The sequence below is a fragment of the Mesoplodon densirostris genome, chromosome 2 (assembly GCF_025265405.1).
Source record: "Mesoplodon densirostris isolate mMesDen1 chromosome 2, mMesDen1 primary haplotype, whole genome shotgun sequence".
NCBI classification, from domain to species: domain Eukaryota; kingdom Metazoa; phylum Chordata; class Mammalia; order Artiodactyla; family Ziphiidae; genus Mesoplodon; species Mesoplodon densirostris.
Window position 1 is genome coordinate 44644255 of NC_082662.1, and position 27337 is coordinate 44671591.

Sequence of the window (27337 nt, forward strand, 5' to 3'; positions counted from 1 at the left end):
CTTCGAAGGCTAGCGGGATTTGATTGCAGGACTTTGACAGGACTGGGGGAAACAGAAACTCCACTCTTGGAAGACACACGCAAAGTAGTGTGTGCATTGGGACCCAGGGGAAGGAGCAGTGACCCCATAGGAGACTGAACCAGACCTACCTGCTAGTGTTGGAGGGTCTCCTGCAGAGGCGGGGGGTGGCTGTGCCTCACTGTGAGGACAAGGACACTGGCAGCAGAAGTTCTGGGAAGTACTCCTTGGCGTGAGCCCTCCCAGAGTCTGCCATCAGCTCCACCAAAGAGCCCCGCTAGGCTCCAGTGTTGGGTCGCCTCAGGCCAAACAACCAAAAGGGAGGGAACCCAGGCTGACCCATCAGCAGACAAGCAGATTAAAGTTTTACTGAGCTCTGCCCACCAGAGCAACAGCCAGCTCTACCCACCACCAGTCCCTCCCATCAGGAAACTACCACAAGCCTCTTAGATAGTCTAATACACCAGAGGGCAGACAGCAGAAGCAAGAAAAATACAATCCTGCAGCCTGTGGAACAAAAACCACATTCACAGAAAGACAGGCCAAAGACAGACAAGATGAAAAGGCAGAGGGCTATGTACCAGATGAAGGAACAAGATAAAACCCCAGAAAAAATCTAAATGAAACGGAGATAGGCAATCTTCTAGAAAGAGAGTTCAGAATAATGACAGTGAAGATGATCCAGGACCTCGGAAAAAGAATGGAGGCAAAGATCGAGAATGTGCAAGAAATGTTTAACAAAGATCTAGAAGAATTAAAGAACAAACCAACAGAGATGAACAATACAATAACTGAAATGAAAAATACACTAGAAGGAATCAATAGCAGAATAACTGAGGCAGAAGAACGGATAAGTGACCTGGAAGACAGAATGGTGGAATTCACTGCTGCAGAACAGAATAAAGAAAAGAGAATGAAAAGAAATGAAGACAGCCTAAGAGACCTCTGGGACAGCATTAAACGCAACAACATGCGCGTTATAGGGGTCCCAGAAGGGAGAAAGAGAGAAAGGACCCGAGAAAATATTTGAAGAGATTATAGTCGAAAATTTCCCTAACATGGGAAAGGAAATAGCCACCCAACTCCAGGAAGTGCAGAGTCCCATACAGGATAAACCCAAGGAGAAACACGCCGAGAGACATAATAATCAAATTGGCAAAAATTAAAGACAAAGAAAAATTATTGAAAACAGCAAGGGAAAAACGACAAACAATCCAATCCAAAAATGGGCAGAAGACCTAAATAGACATTTCTCCAAAGAAGACATACAGATGGCCAAGAGGCACATGAAAAGCTGCTCAACATCACTAATTGTTAGAGAAATGCAAATCAAAACTACAATGAGGTATCACCTCACACCGGTTAGAATGGGTATCATCAGAAAATCTACAAACAACAAATGCTGGAAAGGGTGTGGAGAAAAGGGAACCCTCTTGCTCTGCTGGTGGGAATGTAAATTGATACAGCCACTATGGAGAACAGTATGGAGGCTCCTTAAAAAACTAAAAATAGAATTACCATATGACCCAGCAATCCCACTACTGGGCATATACCCAGAGAAAACCATAATTCAAAAAGAGTCATGTATCACAATGTTCATTGCAGCTCTATTTACAATAGCCAGGTCATGGAAGCAACCTAAATGCCCATCAACAGACGAATGGATAAAGAAGATGTGGTACATATATACAATGGAATATTACTCAGCCATAAAAAGGAACAAAATTGGGTCATTTGTAGAGACGTGGATGCATCTAGAGACTGTCATACAGAGTGAAGTAAGTCAGAAAGAGAAAAACAAATATTGTACATTAACGCATATATGTGGAACCTAGAAAATGGTACAGATGAACCGGTTTGCAGAGCAGAAATTGAGACACAGAAGTAGAGAGCAAACGTATGGACAACAAGTGGGGAAAGCGGTGGGGGGGGGGGTGTGCGGTGTGATGAATTGGGAGATTGGGATTGATTAAATGGATGACTAATAAAAAAAAAACAGCACATTCATTGCTACTTAAAATTGTAATAATTATTAGATCTACCATTAGACTTTGTTATTTAATATATCGATACAGAGACCCATGTTACTAATTTTTACTATTTTGAGTCTTTATTTCAGTATTCCTTTGTAACCTACTGTATTTTATCTTATGCATTTAAAAACACTATTCTATGAAAGGGAACCCTCCTACTCTGTTGCTGGGAATGTACATTGGTGCAGCCATTACAGAAACAGTATGGAGGTTCCTTAAAAAAAACTAAAAATAGAGCTACCATATGATCCAGCAATCCCACTCCTTGGCATATATCTGAAAAGATGAAAACTCTGATTTAAAAATATACATGTACCCCAATGTTCATAGTAGCACTATTTACAATAGCCAAGACATGGAAGCAACCCAAGTGCCCATTAACAGATGAGTGGCTTAAGAAAATATGAGATACACACACACACACACACACACACACACACACACACACACACACACACAGAGTGGAGCATTACTCAGCCATAAAAAAGAATAAAATATTGCCATTTGCAGCAACATGGATGGACCTAGAGAGTATCATACTAAGCAAGTCAGATAGAGAAAGACAAATATTATGATATCATTTATATGTGGAATCTAAAAAATAATACAAATGAAATTTATATACAAAACAGAAACAGCCTCACAGACACAGAAAATAGACTTATAGTTATCAAAGAGAAAGGGATGGGGGGAGGGATAAATTAAAAGTATGGGATTAACAGATACAAATTACTATACATAAAATAGATAACCAGCAAGGATTTACTATATAGCACAGGGAACTATATTCAATATCTTGTGATAACCTATACTGGAAAATAATCTGAAAATATATACATATATACGTATGTATCACTGAATCACTTTGCTGTATACCTGAAACTAACACAATATTGTAAATCAACTATACTTCAATAAAAACAAAAACAAAACAAAAAACCCACTATTCTATGGGCTGCATAATAAATATTTAACAGTATTGTTTCAATGTTAAATTTCCTGAGCACAATTTTAGTGAGGTTATGCAAGAGAATACATTTGTTTGTAGCAGATACATGTCAAAAAACATTGAGAGGTGAAGTATCATGATATCTGTAATTAAATCTCAAAAAACTACACACACACACACACACACAAGAAGAGGTGTGAGAGAGAAAGAAAATATGGCAAAATATTAAGAACTGGTAAATCTAGGTGAGGGATACACCAGTGATCATTGTACTACTACTAGGGCGATTTTTCTGAGAGTTTAAAAAGATGAAGAGGTGAAATAATATTCTGGGGAGGGGTCCATAAGATTCAACAGATTTCCAAAGGGATCCAAGGCACAAAAAGGGTTTTTTAAAAACCCTGCTCTAAACTCCTTACCCTTCAACTTTGCTTTCATATACCCTATGCCACAGACATGTAGGATCATTCACTTTTTCATAATACCCCAGAGTTCCTTACTTATGTGCTTCCCGTTGCTTAGAGTATCTAAACCTTATGCATTTTTAAAAACTGAACTCAATTCAAATTTACTACATCCATGAAGGCTTCCCTGTCCTATTCCAGGCAAGGCAAATGCTTTCCTTACCCTGAAAGTACAAAGCACACTATTTCTAACATTATATATGGTTAATTACTTCATATTACCTTGTAGAATATCTTCACAATATTTGAATTCCCAAAATATCAAGCTCTCCATGAATGTTTATCAAAGGAATTAAAGGGATAGACATATGAAATGACTACACAGATGAATGATTGTCACACAACATGATCTGTGTCAATCTGCCTAATTCTCTCACTGTTACTCAATATAAATACTCAAAAACACAAGAGTGAATTTTCAGAAACCTCAAGGCCATCTTGAGACTCACATGACAGAGAGTGGCAGAATTAAAACTCCAGTGACACTTCCAAAAAGAGGAACAATGTCCACACCAGTTTCAACTTGGTCACAGATAACATTCAAAAGGAATTTGACTTCCAGTACCTGTTCTTGGTAATGAAATTCATTATCCTCAATTTTCTGAATCTCTTCAAAAATTCTGTGAAAGAAGAAAATTATAATTAGAAGACATATTTAAATTTCTCATTAGAATCATCAGCAAGAAAAGAGAAGTATAAAAATAAACAGACTGTCCACGTAAACCTAAATCTTTAACATACATTCACATGTAGCGGAATAAGGATATGGAACAAGTAAAGGAAATTAAGCAAGAAATGCCTGGAAAACCACCAAGGCAGGACTAACGCATGTCTGTTGGTAGCCTGAAGGCTAAAACATATTAGGATTGACTCTTATAAGTATATATTACCTTTTTTCTGGGCCTAGCTTCTGCAGCATTTTTAAATACTGGAAGACAGTATGAGCAACCTAAAAATGAAACATCTAATTATACTTTTGCATAAAGTGATATCTATATAATTTTTAAAACCCTCCATTTTTATTATTTACCTCATAGAAATGTTCATAACCTTCATCAGTCAATGTAATAGAAATGCTGAACACTGAATAAGTAGAATTTTGCTCAAATCCTGTCTCACCATTTCCACCAAATAGTGCAAGAGCCCAGCACCTATAGTTAGGAGAAAAAATTAATCCAGTCAATATCTTGGGATTGATAGTCTACAAATACTTCAAATTAACAAAATAGGTAGGCTTTCTATGTAAAATTTGGGAAGCCCAGGCTTTGAAGCAAACATGCTTTCCAACAGTAAGTTTAGAAGTACAAATTTTTTTTTTTTTTTTTTGCGGTACACGGGCCTCTCACCGTTGTGGCCTCTCCCGTCGCGGGGCACAGGCTCCGGACGCGCAGGCTCAGCGGCCATGGCTCACGGGCCCAGCCGCTCCGCGGCATGTGGGATCCTCCCGGACCGGGGCACGAACCCGCGTCCCCTGCATCGGCAGGCGGACTCTCAACCACTGCGCCACCAGGGAAGCCCCAAATTTTTTTAAAGTACAAAGCCTCCCAAGGAATTGTACTGCATACAGGAATGATCAGAAGGAAATAACAGCCGTATTTACTTCTTTAATGGAAACACTAATATTACAACATAGTAAAACATTATCAGTTTCATGAAGCCATAGTAATTTTTTGTCGAAGAGAACATAGTAATTTTTTGTCGAAGCATATTTTTAACATATTGTGAAGTATGTTCTTCATACTTCATACTTCACAATATTAAAAGTACGTTTGCTGGGAGGCATTTCTCTCTTTTTCTTTTTTTTAGCCGCACCACTAGGCTTGCAGGATCTTAGTTCCCTCACAAGGGATTCAACCCAGGTCCTCAGCAGTGAAAGCGCGGAGTCCCAACCACTGGACCACCAGGGAATTCCCCTGGGAGGCATTTCTCACATCCCTTTTTGAGCCATCTCCCAAGAGAAGCCTTAAAAAACACTTCAGATACTTCCCTACTTAGAATTTTAAGTGGGCTCTTTGAGACCATCAGCTAACCTGCACAGGTTATCTAGGAAAGAAGCAATAAGACTGTATCTTTTCCTGACTAGAATAATCCTGAAAGTCTAAAATAAGGAGAGAGGAGGTCAGAATGAAAAACTTGAAATTCTAATAAAGTTCAGTAAGGTAAAAAGGTTATGCAAATCTCAAATCATATTACATTTATTGTGTAAGGTATATATGTACTTAACGTCATTCATTTTTTTTCTAATAAGCCTGCCCTCTCAGCTTTCTTTTAATAATCTAGTACACATCAATGTTTTAAAGTCTTAAATTTCTCATCTACCTTCCATTCTTGAATAGTGTATAGAAAAATCAAGCAAGGAATTACTTTAATGTGTTTTGGTCCTGATTCTAAAGCTGTATTTCTATTATTTGGCTAGGCAACTTAAACAAGTGCTTAAATGCTTTAGGAAACATGGCTAACATACTGCTAACATGGCTGCATATACTGTTCACAGTGCCCATATTTATATGATTTATCTGCCCAATGAAGTTTTCATTGAAGTCCACCTTCTGGTTTGGGAAAGCCTGGAGATCCACAGCATTTAAATAATTGACTTCAGGGCTTCCCTGGTGGCGCAGTGGTTGGGAATCTGCCTGCCAATGCAGGGAACACGGGTTCAAGCCCTGGTCTGGGAAGATCCCACATGCCGCGGAGCAACTAGGCCCGTGAGCCACAACTACTGAGCCTGTGCATCTGGAGCCTGTGCCCCACAACAAGAGAGGCCGCGACAGTGAAAGGCCCACGCACCGCGATAAAGAGTGGCCCCCTGGGCCTCCCTGGTGGCGCAAGTGGTTGAGAGTCCGCCTGCCGATGCAGGGGATGCGGGTTCGTGCCCCGGTCTGGGAGGATCCCATATGCCGCGGAGCGGCTGGGCCCGTGAGCCATGGCCGCTGGGCCTGCGCGTCCGGAGCCTGCGCGTCCGGAGCCTGTGCTCCGCAACGGGGGAGGCCACAGCAGTGAGAGGCCCGCATACCGCAAAAAAAAAAAAAAAAAAAAAAAAAAAAAAAAAAAAAAGAGTGGCCCCTGCTTGCCGCAACTAGAGAAAGCCCTTGCACAGAAACGAAGACCCAACACAACCAAAATAAATAAATAAATAAATAATTGACTTCATTATTATTCAAATCCAAATTCTTGATTAGAGCTAAACTTTCATGTAATTCTGGACTCTACTTATGAATTTAAATATTTTGTGTACAACTATAATTCTTCCAACATAGGCTAAAAGGTGGCTTCCAAGGAAATATACAAACATGATATGGCCATTAAAATAATCTAGGTTATGAAGAGAATTTAATTAAGTATTAGATTTGAATCTATGCTTCCTGGCAGACAAAGCAAAAAAAGAAAAGAATGGGTTATATAACACTTGTCCATTATTTTTCAGAGATTGCTACACTGAAAATACTTATTAATTAAATACTTGCTTTTTTCTAAGGTAAGAAAGAATGCTGCCTTTGCCTTCATGTCCAACCAGCCAAGAGATATAATGAAGCGGCTTCACCCTTTAAAAAAAATGTTAAGGTCAGAAATTTTTAAAAATTAAGGTATAAATACATTAATTTTACTTTAGAAAATCTTACTTCTGAGATTGATATTTGAGAATGTGATTACAAACTTATTTTCACATAAATTCTACTAAATATGAAACTATCATTAATTTGACAGCAGCCAGATAAAAACAGAAAACATGGTGAAATTTAACTTCTTCATCTGAAATCACTGAATAAGTACAAATATTCCAAAATTTAAGAATTCTTTTGGATACTACTTTTTCTTTTGGATACCAATCTTACTTCTTTTCATGGTAAAATCTTTCATTATTTTTTCACCCAAAATAGAAATAATATAGATTCTTTACCATTTTAGAATCTGATGCAGATACGAATCATTCTGTATCCTTAAAAGCTTTCGGCATTGCATCAGGCTCTGTGGTAAACTGAAATGTGTTGCTTTATGGGTCAGAAAATCTAGCTTGTAGTTTTAGTTATTCCTTTAAGTAAGTGCATGATCTTGAGCAAAAGACAATCTCACTCTATTTTGTTTTTCTCTCTACTTGCCTAACTACTTACTCATAGGCTTTTCATGAAAATGCAATAACAGGTGTAAAAAATACCTTATATAATAATATACATCAATAGTCTGAGTAGTTGTTTATGTGTTATTCACATCATCTTTTCCCACTGGCTTCTACTATAATTTTGGGAATATATTCCTACCAAAAATATACAGAGAAGTCAAGCTAGGAAATCTAAACATTCTTAAATTTTAAACTTAGTTTATAGAATTATACTCAGTAAACTCTTAAAAGTCACTGTTTAAAATATGAATTTGAAAAAAACATAAAATATGAATGACATATTTTAGATTTCATCTATCCTAAAACTGATATAGAGGAGAAAATCAGTTAAAGAATGAACCCAGTTGAATATATAACATTTGCATGTGACCAAATCTAATTGTACTGTATTTGGTAACTCTGGAGGGAGAAACACTTGCTTCTTTGTAAAAAAAAAAAATCGTTCCCCCAAAAGCTAATTTAGTGGGAGTTCACATATTTGGGATAAACATCAGGTTAAAACAAATATACAGTTCATTAAAAAAATAATAATAACTGGATCAAAACATACAGAAATGGTAACAGTCTTTGGAAAACAGAATCATGGATGACTTTTTTTCTACTTTTCAGTAGTTTTCAAGATTTCTACAATGAATTACCTTAGTAATCAGGCAGAAGATAAACAAGGCTTTGTTAATTAACAAGAAATGCAAAAAATGGGAAAAATGGTAATACATAGTATAATTCCATTTCCATTAAAAAAGATATGTTTTATATTCATTATTTTAATATCTGAAGGATATATATGGAACTATTAATGTTGGGCATATCTTTGAGGACAGAGGAGAAGCAGAGCTTTACTTTTTACTTAATACTCTTTTGTCCTCAACATTTTACAAGCATCTTACTTTTATAATAAAAATTTAAAACAAATGGAATAAACTTTTAAATATGCATGTAATCATTTTAACACTTTTTGGGATACTCTAACGTAACTATACAACCAATGGACATTACTTTTTCCTATATTATCCTTGCACTAAAAAAAAGTAAGTAGACAATACACACGTTCTCTGCTTTCTCACTGGAGGCATACTGTTCTTGTTAACTTCATGGGACTTGACTGTTAAAAGCATTTTTTACTGAGCTTAAAGCAATACACATTACTTTTCTTTCCTTCTGCTTGTGTGTGTCTCTTCTTGGGTTTGTTTTGTTGGTTAGTTTTGGAAACTTAAGTTAAATTTTTATCAGTTCATTAGCATTTATTTCTAATGAGAAAAGCATTTGTAGCCATTGACTGATCCTTATCTTTAAGGAACTTCTTAGCCCATGTATATTGCTCATGTAAAATAATTATATAAATAAATTGAAGTGTTTTCCTAATTTCTAAAAATCTGACCTAACTCATTCCCAACTCAAGTAGGTCCTTGAGATTTATGCTGTAGTTGTATTTTAGGCTCAAAATTATTTAACTTTACTTTTGACAAGATCAAACTAAACGGCCACCACTGACAAATAAAGCATAAGCTAACATATATTTGTACTCAAGTGCTAAAGAAAATAATTACAAAAGTTAGCATTCACACTAAGATACTTAACTTCAAAGACTCAGGAAAGGCAACTAGTTATAAGAAAACTCTAGCTTTTATACCCAAGAAGACATTAAAATATATAGCAAAGGCTCAACAATCCAGGAGTAGTGAGGTCCTAGTTTACCATGTTACCTGTGTTTATAAATCCGGAATGCCCAAATTTAAACCATTCAGTATGCTTTTAAAATATGATTCTCAGTATCTAGTGGAGTAAATTTGCCTTTGAACTCTTACCTGTAATGTTGCTGTTGAGGGGGAAGTGCCCATGTGATGGTCAGAGCGTGAATTTTTCTGATTGGAACAACTGAACAAAAATATATTTCAGAAGAACAGATATAAGTGTTTCTCTATAACTTATATATACTATGTTACATGAAATTTTTTAAAATTCAATATATTTCATCCTCCAATAAGCATGGGAAAGTTAAATATAATGCAATTATTATTTCAAGTTGCCAATTTTCCAATTTGAATAATGCAAGTTTTGTAAATTTCTTTTCTATTTGGTTTCACAGATAGAGAAAGCATGGATAAAAGAACTATGAAAATAGGCAAGCCCCTAAAGATGGATCCCTTCTTGCAAGAACGGGTACAGGACTAGGAGTCAGGAGACCCATGGCTGAAATCCAGCCCTACTACTATCTTGCTATCTGTGTTTATACGACCTTGAGAAAACCACTTGCATTTAACTCATTCTGAATCTGTTATGGTATGATAAGTGGGGTAGGCTGAAGTAACTCTAAGATTCTTCCCAGTGCTTCCCATTCTTCTATGATTCTTTGAAGAGAAAATCTACAGCCAGGAAGAATACAACCAAAAATAAGTTGTCTCTGGGAAGAGTCAGCTTAGATAAAATGGAGCCAGCAGCAGATAAAGAGTGTGACAAAAGTCATTGGTCAGAGAAAGGGAAGAGGAAAGAGACTGGCAGTGGAGTGAAGGAGAAGAAAGGAATAACTAGGCAATTAGGAGAAAGAAAAAAATCTGCCATGATAAAAAGAGCAAAGAAAGAAAAATGGTGAATTAGCAATGTTTCTGCAGTATTCACTATGGGCAAACTGTTAAGTAAGTTATAGCATAACCATGTGATGGCTAATTGGGCAGTTATTACAGATATAATATTAACTGAAATAAGCAAGAGATAGAGTGTATATACTTTATAATCTCAACTACATTAAGAAAATATACCTACAGAAACTCAAAAGGAAATCTGCCAAAACCACTTCTCTGGATGGTAAGATTTAAGGGTAACTCCCCCCACCCATTTTTTTTTACACTAAATTTGCCTTCATTTAACAAAAATTGGTTTTATAATAAAGATAAAAGGAAATTATTTCCAAAGTATTTTCCCATCCTCTATTTTTCTCTTTTAAAGGCAAAAAAGAGCATAATATAGATAAAAACAAATTAGGAAAGAAACAAAAAACCAAGAACAAAAGGGAACAAGAAGAAAATAGGGAGAAAGCATGAAACAGACTCAAGTAGCATTAAGGTGCCAAGCCAATGAAACTGCTACTAGTTAGTGGCCTGCTATCTGTCACTAGTTGGATTTCCACTGTCTACTACTCCCTTTCCAATCCAGCTGTACTTTCTGTTGTATTCTCATTTTCAAAGAAAATTGGCAGCCTCAGTTAAGTTTTAGAGAATGTGCTAAAGTTATTTCAAACAGTTTTAAACCTTTGGTTCACGAACCTCTATAAAGTTTGTTAAATGCTGGTGTGTCAAATGGATCCGTTAAATGGCCAAAGTTTGGTTTGGGTAACCCACTGAAAATAAAACAAATACATTAAAATTTAATTGGCAAAAGCCTTTATAAGCAGTATCTTTAGGGATGCCTAAACTGATAGGTTTTTATAGTCTATTCTACATACTCCTGGCTGAAAAGCATTCTAGGCATAAGCGTATAGATGGCAACAAAGCCACAAAATCCTGAACTACACAAACTATTCTTAACCTCAGCCCCAATGACTCAAATACTTTTAAAACTCACAGGAGACAGGAAACAATGAATTGAAGGGACCTCCCATCCCAATATTTACTGTCTCTATCAGCCCCATCCAACTTCAGTTCTCCTCTTAATACAAAGCCATTTCAGAAAGAAAACTTACACTAGAGATATATTTTTAATCCAAGAAATATACATGGAGAGATTCTTAACATATAAAGTACAATATTAGGCACTGTGGTATTTGAAAAACTTGGACTCTTCCTTCTAGAGGCTTCCCACCTGGCTGAATATATTGTAACTAATATTTCTTCTAAAACATGGTCAGTATGAATCAGTATTAATTACCTAGAACACTTTTTAACCCATCTGATTAAGGAACCAAAGTTCTTAGTGAATAATATGTAAAAGCATTTTTTTAATTTAAAATTCTTATTAGGAATTGATTGACAAGACCTAATGAATCCCTTTATTCAATATACCTCTGATTTTATTAGTAAAGTTTCACAGTGAAACACATTTCAATCTGCCATTTGACATTTCCATAGCTAATACTCATTTCTTATCAAAACAAACAAACAAAAACAAATTAAACAACCCCATAACTTTGGCATGGCTTTCATTATCTTAATTAGCATACTTAAAAGTATCGCTAATTATCAACAGAAGTTTACATAAAGCCAAGATAATAATAACCAATCTGTTGTTATTACAAATTATTCCAACATTTTTAAAGCTAATTTTTCTTTCATAAATTTAAAACAAATTGTCTTGGAATGAAGAACTGGAAAGAGTCTAGCTTACTCACCTGATGCAAGAAAAAATAATCCGATTTCATTTAGTTTACTAAAATGCAAACTGCTAAGAGTGGGAAGAGACACTTTGCTTGAGAATTAAATTTTCTGTATTCTTTGTAACAAAAAAATGTAACAATAAAGTATCTTTTAAATATTTATATTATTTTGATGAATTTGAGGTGGACAAAAAAATAGTAGCTTTCTGAACTAGAACCCTACATCCAATTTCTAATAAAAGGCAATTTGATTCAACTACAATATATGCAATAGGCTTTTCAGGCAATATGTAAAGTCAGTCATCAACTACAAGATTATTTCGTTTATGGGGAAAAAGCATTCCAAGTTCCAAACAACTGACTTAAAAAACAAACCTTCAGAACTTAATTTGTTCTGAGGCAGGGGATACGTATATGTATATGCTACCTCTCAATACAATATTTGCTTTCATATCATAATTTCAAGCACTGTACACAGTAACAGAAAATCTCTGAATAAATGTAAAAGGAGGCACAAATTCTTCAGAGTTACTGCTTATTATAAGTTTACAAGATTATAAGTTCTGAACTACAGAAACTATGGAAACTTTGGTTATCTTAGTTTTCCCACTCAAAGGCTGTGCAATCTTGCTAAACTACTTTAGTTCTTAATATAATCACCTGTTTTTAAAAAAATAAACTAAAAGCAAAAACCTCTGGGATTCATACAGGAAGATATGAATCTTTAACTCTTTAACTTTAGCCTCTTTAACTCTATAGGTGTATGATTTATGAAAATAAATGTCTTACTTGTTTGGTATCTGAGAGAAGATTTCAGTCACCCACTTTTCTAAAGTATCCAGTGTTTCTTCGTGGAGAGGGCAGGAAGGAGACAGGGAAAGGCAGTGTTGTTATTAAAGGTAGAAATGCAATTATATTTCTCACAGATCTTTAGCTATAAAACAAAGGAATACTTTAATTTGGGCAAAACTTGCCACTCCTTAATCAGTAATAGGAAAAATAATATTTAAGAAAACCTTGAGACACATATAATTTTGTTAAGACTCCTTTATTCTTTCTCCCTGGTGAAGTTAGAAAAAACACACAAGTAGAAAAAAAAAGTTTTTGTTTATCATTAGGCTAGATGAAGGACCAAGAGATCAAAATACATCAATCATCCTCTTACCCCATTCCAAAACTTACTTCCTCTAGGAAGGTTTCTCTTAACTAACCTACACTACCCTTCTCAGCAGCTCATCAGTACTATTATACTCCATTTACTTTACATTAATTTACACTTGCTGTGGTTTTAATATATGTCTTCTTAGGCTGATATGATTTCTATCTTCTTTTGATTCTTTTCTTATATTTCAAAAGAAATTCTTCTGAAATTTCTAGTAAAATAGGAATGAATGAAATAAATGAATAAATGAAAAAGGAAACCTTTTAGCTTTATCCCAGTGACTCATTACCATCACTGGATAGTATTTGTTAGTCTCACCAGCTACATGACTTTCATTAATTCTCAAAAGAGATGCCCCAGTATATAAATACAAGATGCAAATTAGACTAATCAAGTTCTGAATTTACTCTATACTATTTATACTGATATTTAACTCTTAAATGATATAATAAATGCTGAAGCTCCGAAATCAACTGACTCTAGATTGGACAAGGTTTTCTAATCAAACACGTGGGGCTTATTTCAGAAATCTGCAACAAGCGTTAATATGCTCATATTTGTTATCACCGAAGAAGAGAATGAAAAAGAATCAATACCTAGTTGAAGAAAAATGCATGTTCATGACAGATTTGAAAACAAAAATTAATTAAAAATTTCAAATTAATATTACATACCAAATATAGAATTGCCTATTTTAATAAATGCTGTAAAAGGAATCTAGAAGCACATTTGTAGTTTGAGTGCCATACCATGTCTGTAGCTTTATGTTCAAAGTTAACTTTAGTGGACTAATTTTGATCCTAAACACAAAAATATTTTATAATTAAGTGCCAAGTCAGCTCTGATCTTAATTTTGACAATAAGAGAGCAAAATTTTATAAAAAGGAGAATCACATTAGAGTGAGAGGATTAGTTTTTCAAAAAGAAATATACAAACTATAAGGTATTGATATATCAAAATGAATAGTTCAGCAAATGACTGACTTTGAAAAACAGCCTAAGGAGATTAAAATATAAAGAAAACAAAAGAAAGGTATTATGATTTCTTTAATGAGAAAAGTTGACACATTATTTTCAGTAATGATAAAAGAAGGAAAAGAGTAGAGGTATTGACCAGTATTATTACATTTAAGATACTTCTGCTAGCGTCACCATGACAGACTTCAATTAATCATGCCATTTTACTGAACCCTATGTAAGGATGAAAAGACAAACACTGTGCCCTTTAAGAGTTTATGATTCATACAGATTAAATGCAAAACCGGAGATAACAGAGGCAGCAGCCAAATGTGGCTTAAAAGACCAACTCACGGGACTTCCCTGGTGGTGCAGTGGTTAAGAATCTGCCTGCCCAATGCAGGGGACACGGGTTCAAGCCCTGGTCTGGGAAGATCTCACATGCTGCAGAGCAAACTAAGCCCATGTGCCACAACTACTGAGCCCCTGTGCCACAACTACTGAAGCCCATGCACCCAGAGCCCATACTCCGCAACAAAGAGAAGGCATCGCAATTAGAAGTCCGCAAACTGCAACAAAGAATCGCCCCCGCTCACCACAACAAGAGAAAGCCTGCACGCAGCAATGAAGACCCAACACAGCCATAAATAAATAAGTAAGTAAGTAAGTAAGTAAGTAAGTTTATTAAAAAAGAAAAAACAGTTCGTGATCAATCAGTACATTAATATACTCACAGACTAGCCTGGAGTTAAGACCTATGTCTATAAAAGAAAAAACATTTGCCTGAGAATCAGATGATTTTGTGCTTCCCTGAGCTTTGCCTCTTCAAATTCTGATTTTCTTTAGTTCATATTAGGATCAAGCACTAAAGTATTGTAAATTAACAGTGCACTGCAACATTGATACGACAGACAAATCCTAAGAAAGCACTACTTCCAAATAATTCTAAGGGCCATAGTAGACAATATTACCTTTGGATTGAACCACTAAAGTCATGTAATGAGCAGAATAGTAATGCATCCAGAATTCTCTCAATCTAGCATGTGTATCAATATTATTTCTTTTTGGTTCATGTTTGAGAGTCTCAGCGTTTCCTATAAAAAGATGGAAAAGATTATAGAAATAACTAAGTTTATTAAGTCTCCACACTGACAATGCATCCTTTGCTACTATATTTAATGAATGAAATAACCCAAGTGACTCAAAATACTGAAACAGTGCATAATAATAATAATAAGACAAAAATTCACAAGAAACAATTTCAAAGTATATTTTAACACATAAGGAATTAATCTCTAGTTGGCAATACCTTAACAACAATAATTGCCTTAAGCTTCCTTTCTTAATAATTAGTCTACTATTTGGTTTTATCTCTAAATTATTTTAGTAATATTCTGTATGATTCTTAAAAATAAACCACATAGGGCCTCCCTGGTGGCGCAAGTGGTTGAGAGTCCGCCTGCCGATGCAGGGGATACGGGTTCGTGCCCCGGTCTGGGAGGATCCCATATGCCGCGGAGCGGCTGGGCCCGTGAGCCATGGCCGCTGAGCCTGCGCGTCCGGAGCCTGCGCGTCCGGAGCCTGTGCTCCGCAACGGGGGAGGCCACAACAGTGAGAGGCCCGCATACCGCAAAAAAAAAAAAAAAAAAAAAAAAAAAAAAATAAATAAACCACATAAAGCAAGGATGACATACAAAGTGAATATAACCGTACAAACAAGCAAACAAGCAAATCATCCTTTGAATGAAGTACCATTTAGATCAACTCATTCCAGATTCTACTCTGTGGTCAAGAGGATTAATATACGGCTATAATAACTGAATTCTAACACTAAGAAAAAGCCATAATAACTGAATTCTAACACTAAGAAAAAGTCATTATGAAAAACCAGATACCATTTAAACAGCTTAACAATTAAACAAAATTAGGTCACAGCTCAAAAACTACTAGAGTAATTATTGCTGAAACTCTGTTGCTAATTGGAAATGTCAGGTTGGGGAAGAGCACACACTTTATAAGCAGATAAACAGAGGTTCAAATCCCACATCCACCACTATCATATTTAAGAAAATTAACTTCTCTGAGCCTGTTTCTTTATCTTTAAATGGAGATTATAATGGTACCAAGCTTGTAACATTGTTATGATGACTGAATGGGATAATTCATGTAGTGTTAGCAGAGCATCTGACACCCAGAAAACATTCACAAAATGTTAGGTGCTATTCCTCATATATCCAATGTTAGAGAACCAAATATAGGCATGCTGAACTACTTTCTATTTGAAAAGCTTCCTACCTACCCTAAAAGGTAAAAGGTACCTAGCTACCCTACCTTTATAGCTTTCCATTCTTTATAAACTTTTCATACTCTCTATCTTCCTTAACTAGAAAACATGAAATAGATGAAGTATTTAGTATCTTACCCCAAAAAAATTTCCCCATAGGATGTCCAGGTCTAGCAAGGCTTCCAAACAACATTTCCTTTCTGTTTGCATCAGAGGGTCTTGCAAGTTGATATTCTGTCAGTTTTAAGGAAACACTTTTAATAAAATGAAATTCAGTATCTTGCTTTATTATCTGGAAATTCAAGTTTAAAGAACTGAAAGTAAGGAAGTAACAAAAATTAATTTTATGAATAAAGTGTAGTAAGACTGAAGCAGGGAAATCAATGATCTAGGACAAGTTCTATGACTTAACACATTCTCTAACTTTGGGTAGTCAATTCACCTTTCTAGAGATTTTCCCTTATTTTCAAATGAAACAGGCAGTTAATAATCTGAAGGTTATTATTGTGAAAACTAAAGTATTGCCTGCCACATCAGTAAACAAAAGATGTTGCAGCCATCAAGCCATCACATTACAGCCACAGGGATGGTGTGCCCTCAGGAAGCTCAGGATGAGAAAACATAGGATACTGGACCCAGATAGCTGCGGTGCCTATCAAAGGAATGATTTCAGTGAGCCCAGACTCTTGCATCTTCCTGTACATAGAAAAGCGCTAAATTCCTTAACTTGAGATATCGCGGTTTCTTTTATTAACAGTAATCTTCTGATGTTCCGACTACCTGGCCTTTTGTTGCAAAAAAAATCCTATATATCCTAGCTCCCCACCTTGCCTCTTTGGAACAGTTTTCTCAGCGTTATCTGAGATGCTGTGTCCCAGGCTTGAAGTCCTCAGAAAATCCGCCAAATAAAACCTAACTCTCAACTTTTAGGTTGTGCATTTTTTTTTCAGTCAACAGATGCTATGTCCAAGATCTTACTGATGAAAGTGCCAAGAAAATGTTAAATCAAACTCCTTATTGTCTGGGAACTTTGTCATATATATTGTTTAAATCTCCTCCAAAGCCAACTGTGTTGGTAATAAAGTATTAATGGTTAAAAACAATCACTTTGAAGTCAGAAGTATCTTGGCTAGAATCCAAGTTCTGCCATTTACTAAGCTATACAACCTTGAGAAAGTTATCTAACTTCCCTGATTCTATTTTTCATCTATAGAATGGAGTTACAAGTACCTAGCTCACAGGATTCTTATAAGAATTAAATAAGATATATTCCTTCAACAAATATTTACTGAACATCATGCAGCAGGTACTACTAAAACTAGCTGCTGGAGGTAGAAGGTTCAGAATCAAAGCAGAGGCAAGATATCAGGCTGAAGAGTTACGAAACAATTTTTGAAAGAGCGCTTCTAAGCCTCAGTTTCATTGTACGTTAAATAAGGATAATGGAGGTAATAATCATAACAATGCACATAATAAGTGCTCAATAAATGTTAGCTATTTTATTTGGGGCTTCCCTGGTGGCGCAGTGCTTGAGAGTCCGCCTGCCAATGCAGGGGACACGGGTTCGTGCCCCTGTCCGGGAAGATCCCACATGCCGCGGAGCGGCTGGGCCTGTGAGCCATGGCCATTGAGCCTGCACGTCCGGAGCCTGTGCTCCGCAACGGGAGAGGCCACAACAGTGAGAGGCCCACATACCGCAAAAAAAAAAAAAAAAAAAAAAAAAAGTTAGCTATTTTTTTTATCATAGGAGTAATGGTAAGGCGTTACAAATGTTTAATAAGGAGAGTAACAATATCAGATCTGGACTTCACTAAGTTCATTCTGGTGGTAAATGTGGAAGCAAAAGTATAGACAGGGAAACTGATTAGAGGCCATCACTGTTATACTTGGTAAAGAGAGTGGAAACTAAAGTGGTGACAGAAGAGATGGAAAGAAGCAAAAGTATATTCACTAAAATACTTCAGTTATAAGCCATAAAGTCTAAATCAAAGATGAGACAGTAAAAAATATATACATTTTTAATTTCCATACCTGGAAAACATATGTAGTAAAAAATATATACATAGCTTCAACAGAGTAAATTTTTAAAATTGCTGTAAAAATTATGAAGATATGGCTCTAACACAGAAGAAACAATTCCATTACTAAGGTGACAGGCTGAATAATGGCTCCCAAAGATGGCCACATCTTAATCTCCAAAACCTGTGAATGTGTTACCTTATGTGGTAAAAGGAACTTTGCAGTGTGATTAAATTAAGGATCTTGAGAAGGGGAGATTATCCTGGATTATCTGGGTCCCAATGTAATCATAGGGTCCTTAAAAGAGAGAGGTAAGAGGATCAAAGACAGAAGATATAAAGACAGAAGCAAAAGTCAGATAGCAAAGAAGATTCTACACCCATGGCTCTTCAGATAGTGAAAGGAGCCATAGTCTAGGAAAGTAGGTGGTATCTAGAAGGTGGAAAAGGCAAGGAAACAGATTCTCCCTTGCAGGTTCCAAAAGGAATGCAGCCCTGAGGAAATATTTTAGACTTCTGACCTCCAAAAGTTTAAGAAAATAAATCTGTTGTTATTTTAAGCCTGAGTTTCTGGTAATTTGTTACAGCAGCAACAGAAAACTAATGGAGCAGATATATAAACATACCTACAAAAAGTGATTTAGTACCTCCTACAACTGATAAAAATAGAGTATAAATACTGAACACTTAGAGAACACACTCAACCACTTGATTATATAAAAAAAGGCTTTGGCTATATCCTCAGTCTCAATTACTAGGGTAAAATATGCAGGCAATTAAACATGCTTATGTAAAAGTACGAACAATCATTAAAATAAAGAGCTAATCATTAAAAATAATTTTTTTTCTCTATAATCTTCTTTTAGCAATAAGTTAATCCCATTTTAAAACCTGCCCTGTGGACATTTATGAGCTTCTGTGATTAAATGTATTCAAGAAAATTATAAAACACTGAACAGACCTATCTGCATTGTGCAAATAAATGCTTATAAATTTGTGTGTATAACCACTCCACTGAAAGAACAGACCAAAAACAGATTGTCAATGCAGGACACGGTGATAAAGTAATGAAGGTAAAACAAGATAATAAATTAAAAACTCAGGAAAGAATCTCTTCCATAAGCAGGTGGAGAGGAATAAATGATAAAGAAAATGAAAAGATGAATCTACCAGGTTAGCTGAACTTCCTTTCAACTCCTCTCACACTGAATGGGCCATCCAAGCATGCAGGCAACTAAAAACATGCGAATGAGATGAGAATGATAGAATAAAGACTATCACATCTGAGTAGAAGAAAATAACATCTGATTATTGAGCTTTCAAAAATAGATCTCATTATTTGCAGATATTGATTTTGGAAAAAAGAAAAGCTAAGATGTATGAATATAATACTGACTTAGACCTGGCCTAGAGCTGTTAACTCTTAATGGTCTGCATACTATACACGTTAGCATGTAAAACTGTTAAACATTTTGTGGTTTTAGCCAAGATAAATTTATGCTGTGTTCACAATAAATACCAACATCTATCAATGTATAAATATTGAGTCTCCAAATGATCTTGTTGTATGTTCATAGAATCTAAACTTAGCTCTTGTCTTATTTATAATTTTCTGATGTCTTATAAATGCAAATAAAAGAATAATATATCATAAACAGTATGCTAAAAAACAAAACTGGCTAATGAATACTAGTTTATTACACCAGTTAAAATTTAAGACCTCTCCCATCTCCCTAATCTCAAGTAAATCCTTCATACTTAGAAGGTTAAGTAACTAATGATATATACCTATTTATATCAGATCACAAATTGAAATCTAGGTCTCCTATCATCAAAAACAAACAAAAAAACAGAGCCTTTAGCTTAAGTTCATCTTAAACCAAAACTACTTATTGTATTTGAGTGTGTGTGTACATATCATATATCACATATGTATGTATATATATATATATATTTCTGTATAATATTCAAAATATAATAAAATATATTCTGAATTAACTTTTAAAATTAAATTAGACGTTTAATCTTTCTTTTTTGGCCGCACCGCACAGCTTGCGAGATCTTAGTTTGCCGACCACGGATTGAACGTGGGCCCTAGCAGTAAAGCGCTGAATCCTACCACTGGACTGCCATGGAATTCCCTAGACGTCTAACCTTTTAAATGCCAATTTCGACCCACTCTAGAAACTGTATAAAGAAAAACACACTTGAAAGAATTAAAGACACAGAATATAGTTCCTAGGTCCCAAAAAGTAGGGAAGGCTTTTGGAGTTTTCCTTAGTTATTTTGGTTTTTCTTGTATTCAACAAATACTTATCTGGGCCTATGAAAAAACAGACACTGTGGGTAGGCAAGTAACAAAAATGAAGAAAATAAATCCTTGATTATAAGAAGCTACTAGAACTAGGAGGAATCTAACTCCATTCCACCCTCTTTTACAAATAAATTGAGGGCCACAGTTAGTGACATTTCTATAAGTAAAACACAGTTTGCTGACTTCAAGACAGTTCTTTCCAGCCATCTTCAGTTTATTCAGCCTAGTGAATGCAATAAGTGATTATTAGAACTAGACAATCAAGCCAAGAGGGAAAATGCTACAAAGGGAAGAACTAGTACAGAGACCTGGCCTCTTCAGCTATGCAAGCCAACCCTAACCTATGTGAACTAGAAATCCCAAGTCTACTGTTACATGTTTCTAATACTAAAATAAGGAAGCAGGGTTAATCTGCAGTGGTGCTATTTACTGGTACTCTGTAATTAAGGGATATGTGCAGCACAGTTCTCTAATGAACCTGCACCCTATAGAGACACACAGCCTTCCTTACAGTCTTTAATATTTAAATCACAAAGATAAAAAAAACTGTCAAAAAGTAAAATTAAATGCATTTCCTGTTCAGGAGTTTAGTTTCTTCATCCATAAACATATCACGATTGTTTTTGGAACTACAGAAACTCAACCCACAAAGCACTGACACACAGAGGCAACAAAAAATAAGCTATTTAAATATCAGGATGGTGCTTAAAATAAAGCCTCAGAGGAAATACCTCTTCATACAAAAAGAGTATGTGAACTTTTAAGTTTTAACACCCAGTGATTAGCTTTAAGAATTAGGCTCTTACCCTGCAAAAGGTCAGTCACTGTGGTAAAACCCTCAAAAAATAAAGGCTGAAAAATTGAAAATCTACCATTCTTTGACTTATTTCAAATATATACTGAATTAGACATTTAATGGCTTCAGGAATAAATATGACATATCTATTTTAACTTAGCCCTTTATAATATAAAGAGTGACAAAGAGGGCTTCCCTGGTGGCGCAGTGGTTGAGAGTCTGCCTGCCGATGCAGGGGACATGGGTTCGTGCCCCGGTCCGGGAAGATCCCACATGCCGCGGAGCGGCTGGGCCCGTAAGCCATGGCCGCTGAGCCTGCGCGTCCGGAGCCTGTGCTCCACAACGGGAAGGGCCACAGCAGTGAGAGGCCCGCGTACCGCAAAAAAAAAAAAAAAAAAAAAAAAAGAGTGACAAAGAATGATAAGTGTGCTAAACGACTGGATCAATGAAGGAAAAAGCAGCAAGACATAAAGCACTTACCACTATCAACAGCTTCAACTTCCCGGTCAATTGCATCTCTGATCATTAGTGGATGGATGAAGAACTGGGCCCATCTGAAAAAAAAAAAAAAAAAAAAAAAAACTGTTTGGTAAAAGTTTTTCATCAGTCAACATCTACTTTTTTAATTAAGAAGCTTTACTAAGATGGAGATTTAGTTCATAATCGTGCATATAAAACCTAAACAATACACAGCATTTCTAGATTTTAATGTCTACAAACTACCTTTTTTCTATTATGAAATATAATACCCATACAAAAAGTATTATATATAAAACACGGGCATATAGACTATACGGTAAACACCTGAGTGGCCACCACTCAGATCAAGAAATAGACCACTGTCAGAACTCTAGAAGAACCCAGCACCCACCTTATCCTCAGAGTTAATATCATGAATGTTACGGGAATCACTTCTCTGCTTTTCTTGATAGCTTTACCACATATATATGTATTTCTAGGCTGGTGTTTCTTGATCTTTTTTTTCCCATTATCAACCCTAAGTAGTCTTTTCAGAATTTTCTTCTAATCACTCCCCTATGACATTTTTACACACATACACAATCTGTTTACATATTTTATGTGTATCTGTGATTTTATAAATAAAAAGTATCTGAGGCCTACTTTTTTTAATTTTTTATGTTAAAAATTTTTTTAATTAATTAATTTATTTTTGGCCGCGTTGGGTCTTCGGTGCTGCACGTGGGCTTTCTCTAGTTGCGGCGAGCGGGGGCTACTCTTCGTTGCGATGCGCGGGCTTCTCATTGCAGTGGCTTCTCTTGTTGCGGAGCACGGGCTCTAGGCGCACGGGCTTCAGTAGTTGTGGCACGCGGGCTCAGGAGTTGTGGCTCGCTGGCTATAGAGCGCAGGTTCAGTACTTGTGGTGCACAGGCTTAGTTGCTCCACAGAATGTGGGATCCTCTCAGACCAGGGATTGAACCCGTGTTCCCTGCATTGGCAGGCAGATTCTTAACCACTGCGCCACCAGGGAAATCCCAAGTTAAAATTTTAAAGGCTACTAGTATTTCACTTAATTTTATAACTGTATTTGCTGTTTAATGTAATATATTCCTTATATAAATTGTGATACATCAAATTACATATGCAAATTAACAATTTATATAATAACAGCAATGCAATCAAGTTTTTAAAAAATTAAAATTCATTTTTCCAACAAAACACATTGAAAAAATTAATTTCCTACAATATTTAATAAACTTTGAACTTTTGCTTGCTCTGAGAAGAAACTTTTAATTTAATTAGCTACTAGATACTCATTAAAATATTACTGACATTTTTTTCTTGTCAGTACTTAGTATAACTAATGAAGGGTTGAATAACTTTTGTTGAACTAAATAATAAAACAGAATATTTTTATTTAATTCTAAAAATCAAAGTCACACACAAAAGCAGAGAGAGGATCAAACATAACATCCACAAGGCAGCCAATGGCAACCAACTAACACACACAGACCACCTCTAGTGATGACTTCAAGATCAGTCATTTGAAAGCCCTCCAACCATCTATCCACCACAATTTTGTACCCCTGACCTTGCAGACGCTCTGCATATCTTCCACAAACTCAATGTCAGAGTAAATGGTGTTCATGTGATACTTGAGAAAACTCAAAAAGAAATCAAACACTAAGATTTTGCAGGTAGGGTTAAGCTTTGGAGGGCCACAAACCATTATAATATCAAATGTTTTTTCACCTCCAAGGCAAATTTTTGCCACCAAAAGAAACAGTATGAACCCTGCCAAGAATACATGTTCTAGACAATATAGGTTCATTTTTGAACTTCATATAAATGGATATATAGTGTATGTATTCTTTGCGTGATTTATTTAACTCAACACTCCTTTTAGTAGTCATTTACGATGCTACATGTGGCTGTGGATCATTTATTTTCATCGCAGTAGAATATTCCACTGCATGAATTTATTCATCCATTCTACTGCTGGTGGACATTTGGGCTGGTTCTGGGTTTGAACCATTACAAACAATGCTGCCATAAACATTCTTATAAATATGTACCACGGCACATGTGCACAAGTTTGTCTAAATATATATCTAAGAAAGGAACTCCTAGGTAATAGTATATGCATCATATGTTCTACATCACTAGGTAATAATCAAACTTTTCCAAAGTGATTGTGCCAATCTACACTTGCATCAGATCATTCTCCAATCCTCTACAACCTCACTCTCACTTGGTATTGTCAGACTAAAATTTTCTGCAACTTTTAGGATAGTTAAATCTCATAATGGTTTTAATTTACATTTTCCTGATTGAACATTTTATATATTTATTAATAATTTGAATTTCTTCTCTGGTAAAATGCCTGTTTAAGGGTTTTTTTCTATTGGGTTGTATTTTTCTTACTGATCATAATAATATATATAATTATCCATTTATATGATATATATTATCATATATAAATTATGTTACATACAATTACATATATAATCTAATAATTAAATCTCTGGTAGTTATTCTAAATATGTCCTGTTAGTTACATGTGTTGCAAATATATTCTCCCACTTTATACTTGCTTTTTTTCATACTCTGTTATCTTTAGATGAACGTAACGTACTATCATTTTTCTTTATGTTTTGTTTTTGCATCTTGTTTGATAATCCTTACCTAAGGCTAAAGTCATGCTTATCTATAAAACTTTTAATTGTACTTTTCACTTTTTGGTCTATAATCCACATAGAATTGATTTTTTTGTGCATGTTGTGAGATAGGAAGTCAATTTTGGTTTTGCCTTTATAGAAGCCCAACTGTCTCGGCATCATTTTTTTAAAAAGCCCTTTCACCACTGCTCCATAATGCTCCTATCAAAAATCAAGTGTCCACATATGTGTTGGTCTACTTCCATTCCAAGAAATATTCTGTTCCATCATCTCTTTGTCTAGCCCTCTGCTAACACCCCAGTGTCCTAATTACAAAACAAATCTTAATATCTAGTAGGTCAAGTCCTGCTACCTTGTTATTTTTCCAATTCAAAAGTATCTTGGCTATACTTAGCCCTCTGCATTTCCTTATAAATCTTAGAGTTAGCTTGTCTGTTTAAGACTAAGTAAATCTTCTGAGATTATGGTTGCAATATCACTGAATCCGTACATTAAATAGGAAGATTAATGTCACTAAAAGAAAAAAAAGGCTTCAGGGAATTCCCTGGTGGTCCAGTGGTTAGGACTCTGGAGCTTCCAATGCAGGGGGCACAGGTTCGATCCCTGGTTGGGGAACTAGGATCCTGCATGCCGTGCAGCATGGCCAAAATCAAAACAAAACAAAAAAACAAGGCTTCAAATCCATGAATAGCATTTCTCTCAATTTATTTAGGTCTCTATAAATATCTCACAATAAGATTTTAATATATTCTCCATGAAGAGGTCTTACACATAATTTTTGGGATGATTCTTGAGTGTCTGATTATTTGGGTAGCTTTTATAAACTTTTTTAAAATTTTAATATCTAACTGTTGCTGATACATAGAAGTTGTACTTTTATATGTTAAACATATTATTTTTAATTTTTGCATATCAAGCTATCTTACTCAATTCTGTTAATGTTACTAATTTTTATATGTAGAAGATTTTAGATTTTCTATGTTCACAATCATATCATATGCGTTGACAGTTGTGTATTTTGCTTATTTTTCTTTCTTGCCTAATATAATAGAATGAACAGAAGCGATCACAACCCGTATCTCTGTCTTGTTCCTGATCTCAACATGGAATCTTTCAAGGTTTCACCATTAAATATAAGGTTTGGTTTAAACTATCAAATATCGTATTGAGAAAGCTGCCTTATACTCTTATTTGCTAAGAGCATCTTTGTGAATAGATACTGAATTTCATCACGTAATTTTTTTCTGCATATACTGAGACATGGTTTTTCTCCTTCAATCTGACAATGCGATGAACAGCACTGATTTTCTGTTAACCCTACCTCATACTTCTAAGATGACCCCAACTCAGTACTGCTATATCAGCCTGTTTGTGAATCTGGTCTATATTTTTTCTTATATTATACTTTCTTAAATCAAGGTCATGCTACCTTCATAAATGAGGGAGGAATTATTTCTTCCTTCAATTTTTTGTACAACTCTAAACAAGTTTATTTTTGAGAAGAGTTTTCAATACTGACTGATTTTTTTAATGATTATAAGAGTATGAAAACTTTTAAATTATAATTTCTCTTATGTGGGTTTTATAAATAATATTACTAAGAATTTGTGAACACCATCTAGCTTTTTCATTTACTGGCATAGGTTGTTCAAAATACCTTATTGTATTTTCAACATATGCCATTATGTCTTAATTCTTTTCTATTCCTGATATTTGCACATACTCTTCTTTTTCCCTGACCAGTCTCATGAAATGTTTACCCATTTTGTCAGTTTTTTCAAACCAACATTTAGCTTTCTTGAAACTACCATATGCATATTGTTTCTACTGAGAAATAATTCACATACCACAAAATGCCCTTTTAAAGTACATAATTAAAAGGATTTTACTACATTCACAGAATTGTGTAAACATTACCACTGTCTAATTTCAGAAAATTTTCATTAACACAAAAATAAACTCTGTACCCATTAACGGTCATTCCCCATTCCCTCATCCCTCCAGCCCCTGGCAAGCATTAATCTGCTTTTGGTCTCTATGGATTTGCCTGTTTTGGACATTTCATATAAATGGAATCATACACTATGGGGCCTTCTGCATCTGGCCTCTTTCTCTTAGCATAACGTTTTCAAGATTCATTCATGTTGTATTACTTACCAGGACTTCATTCCCTTCTTATTGCCAAGTAATATTCCTTTGTATGGATGTGCTACATTTTATCCATTCATCAGTGGATTGACATTTAGGTTGTTTCCACTTTTGACCTATTATATATAACACTGCTACTAACACTCATGTAGAAGTTTTTGTGTAGATATATGTTTTCAATTCTGTAGAGTATGTATACTAAGAGTGGAACTTTTGGGTCATATGGTAACTCTATGTTTAACTTTTGAGGAAGTTTTCTAACTACATTTTCTAACACAGCTGAACCACCAGCAATGTACGAAAGTTCCAATTTATCCACACATTCACCAATAATTGTAAATGTTCTTCTTTTCAAAGTGGTATCTCATTGAAGTTTTTTTTAATTGAAGAATAGTTGATTTACAATGTTGTGTTGATTTCTGCATACAGCACAGTGACTCAGTTATACATATTCTTTTCCATTCTGATTTATCACAGGATATTGAACATAGTTCCCTGTGCTATAAAGTAGGACCTTGTTGTTTATTCATTCTATTTATACTAGTTTGCATTTGCTAATCCCAAACTCCCAATCCTTCCCTCCCCTGCCCTCCTACCCCCTGGCAACCACAAGTCTGTTCTCTATGTCTGTGAG

The 27337-nt window shown here is 35.3% G+C and overlaps 1 protein-coding gene across 4 annotated transcripts in view; it reads right to left on the reverse strand.

Annotated features, from left to right (window-relative positions):
* NRDC (nardilysin convertase) overlaps positions 1-27337 on the reverse strand; it is a 93548-nt gene that overhangs the window by 25711 nt on the left and 40500 nt on the right. For all 4 annotated transcript variants that reach the window (XM_060089786.1, XM_060089785.1, XM_060089782.1 and 1 more), the window contains 10 exons: positions 21899-21972; positions 16429-16524; positions 14978-15100; positions 12677-12734; positions 10842-10915; positions 9387-9456; positions 6929-7006; positions 4495-4615; positions 4355-4413; positions 4030-4084 (listed from right to left, as the gene is read on the reverse strand). In XM_060089786.1, coding sequence (XP_059945769.1) covers positions 4030-4084; positions 4355-4413; positions 4495-4615; positions 6929-7006; positions 9387-9456; positions 10842-10915; positions 12677-12734; positions 14978-15100; positions 16429-16524; positions 21899-21972 — 808 coding nt within the window. The remainder of the gene's footprint in view (positions 1-4029; positions 4085-4354; positions 4414-4494; positions 4616-6928; positions 7007-9386; positions 9457-10841; positions 10916-12676; positions 12735-14977; positions 15101-16428; positions 16525-21898; positions 21973-27337) is intronic.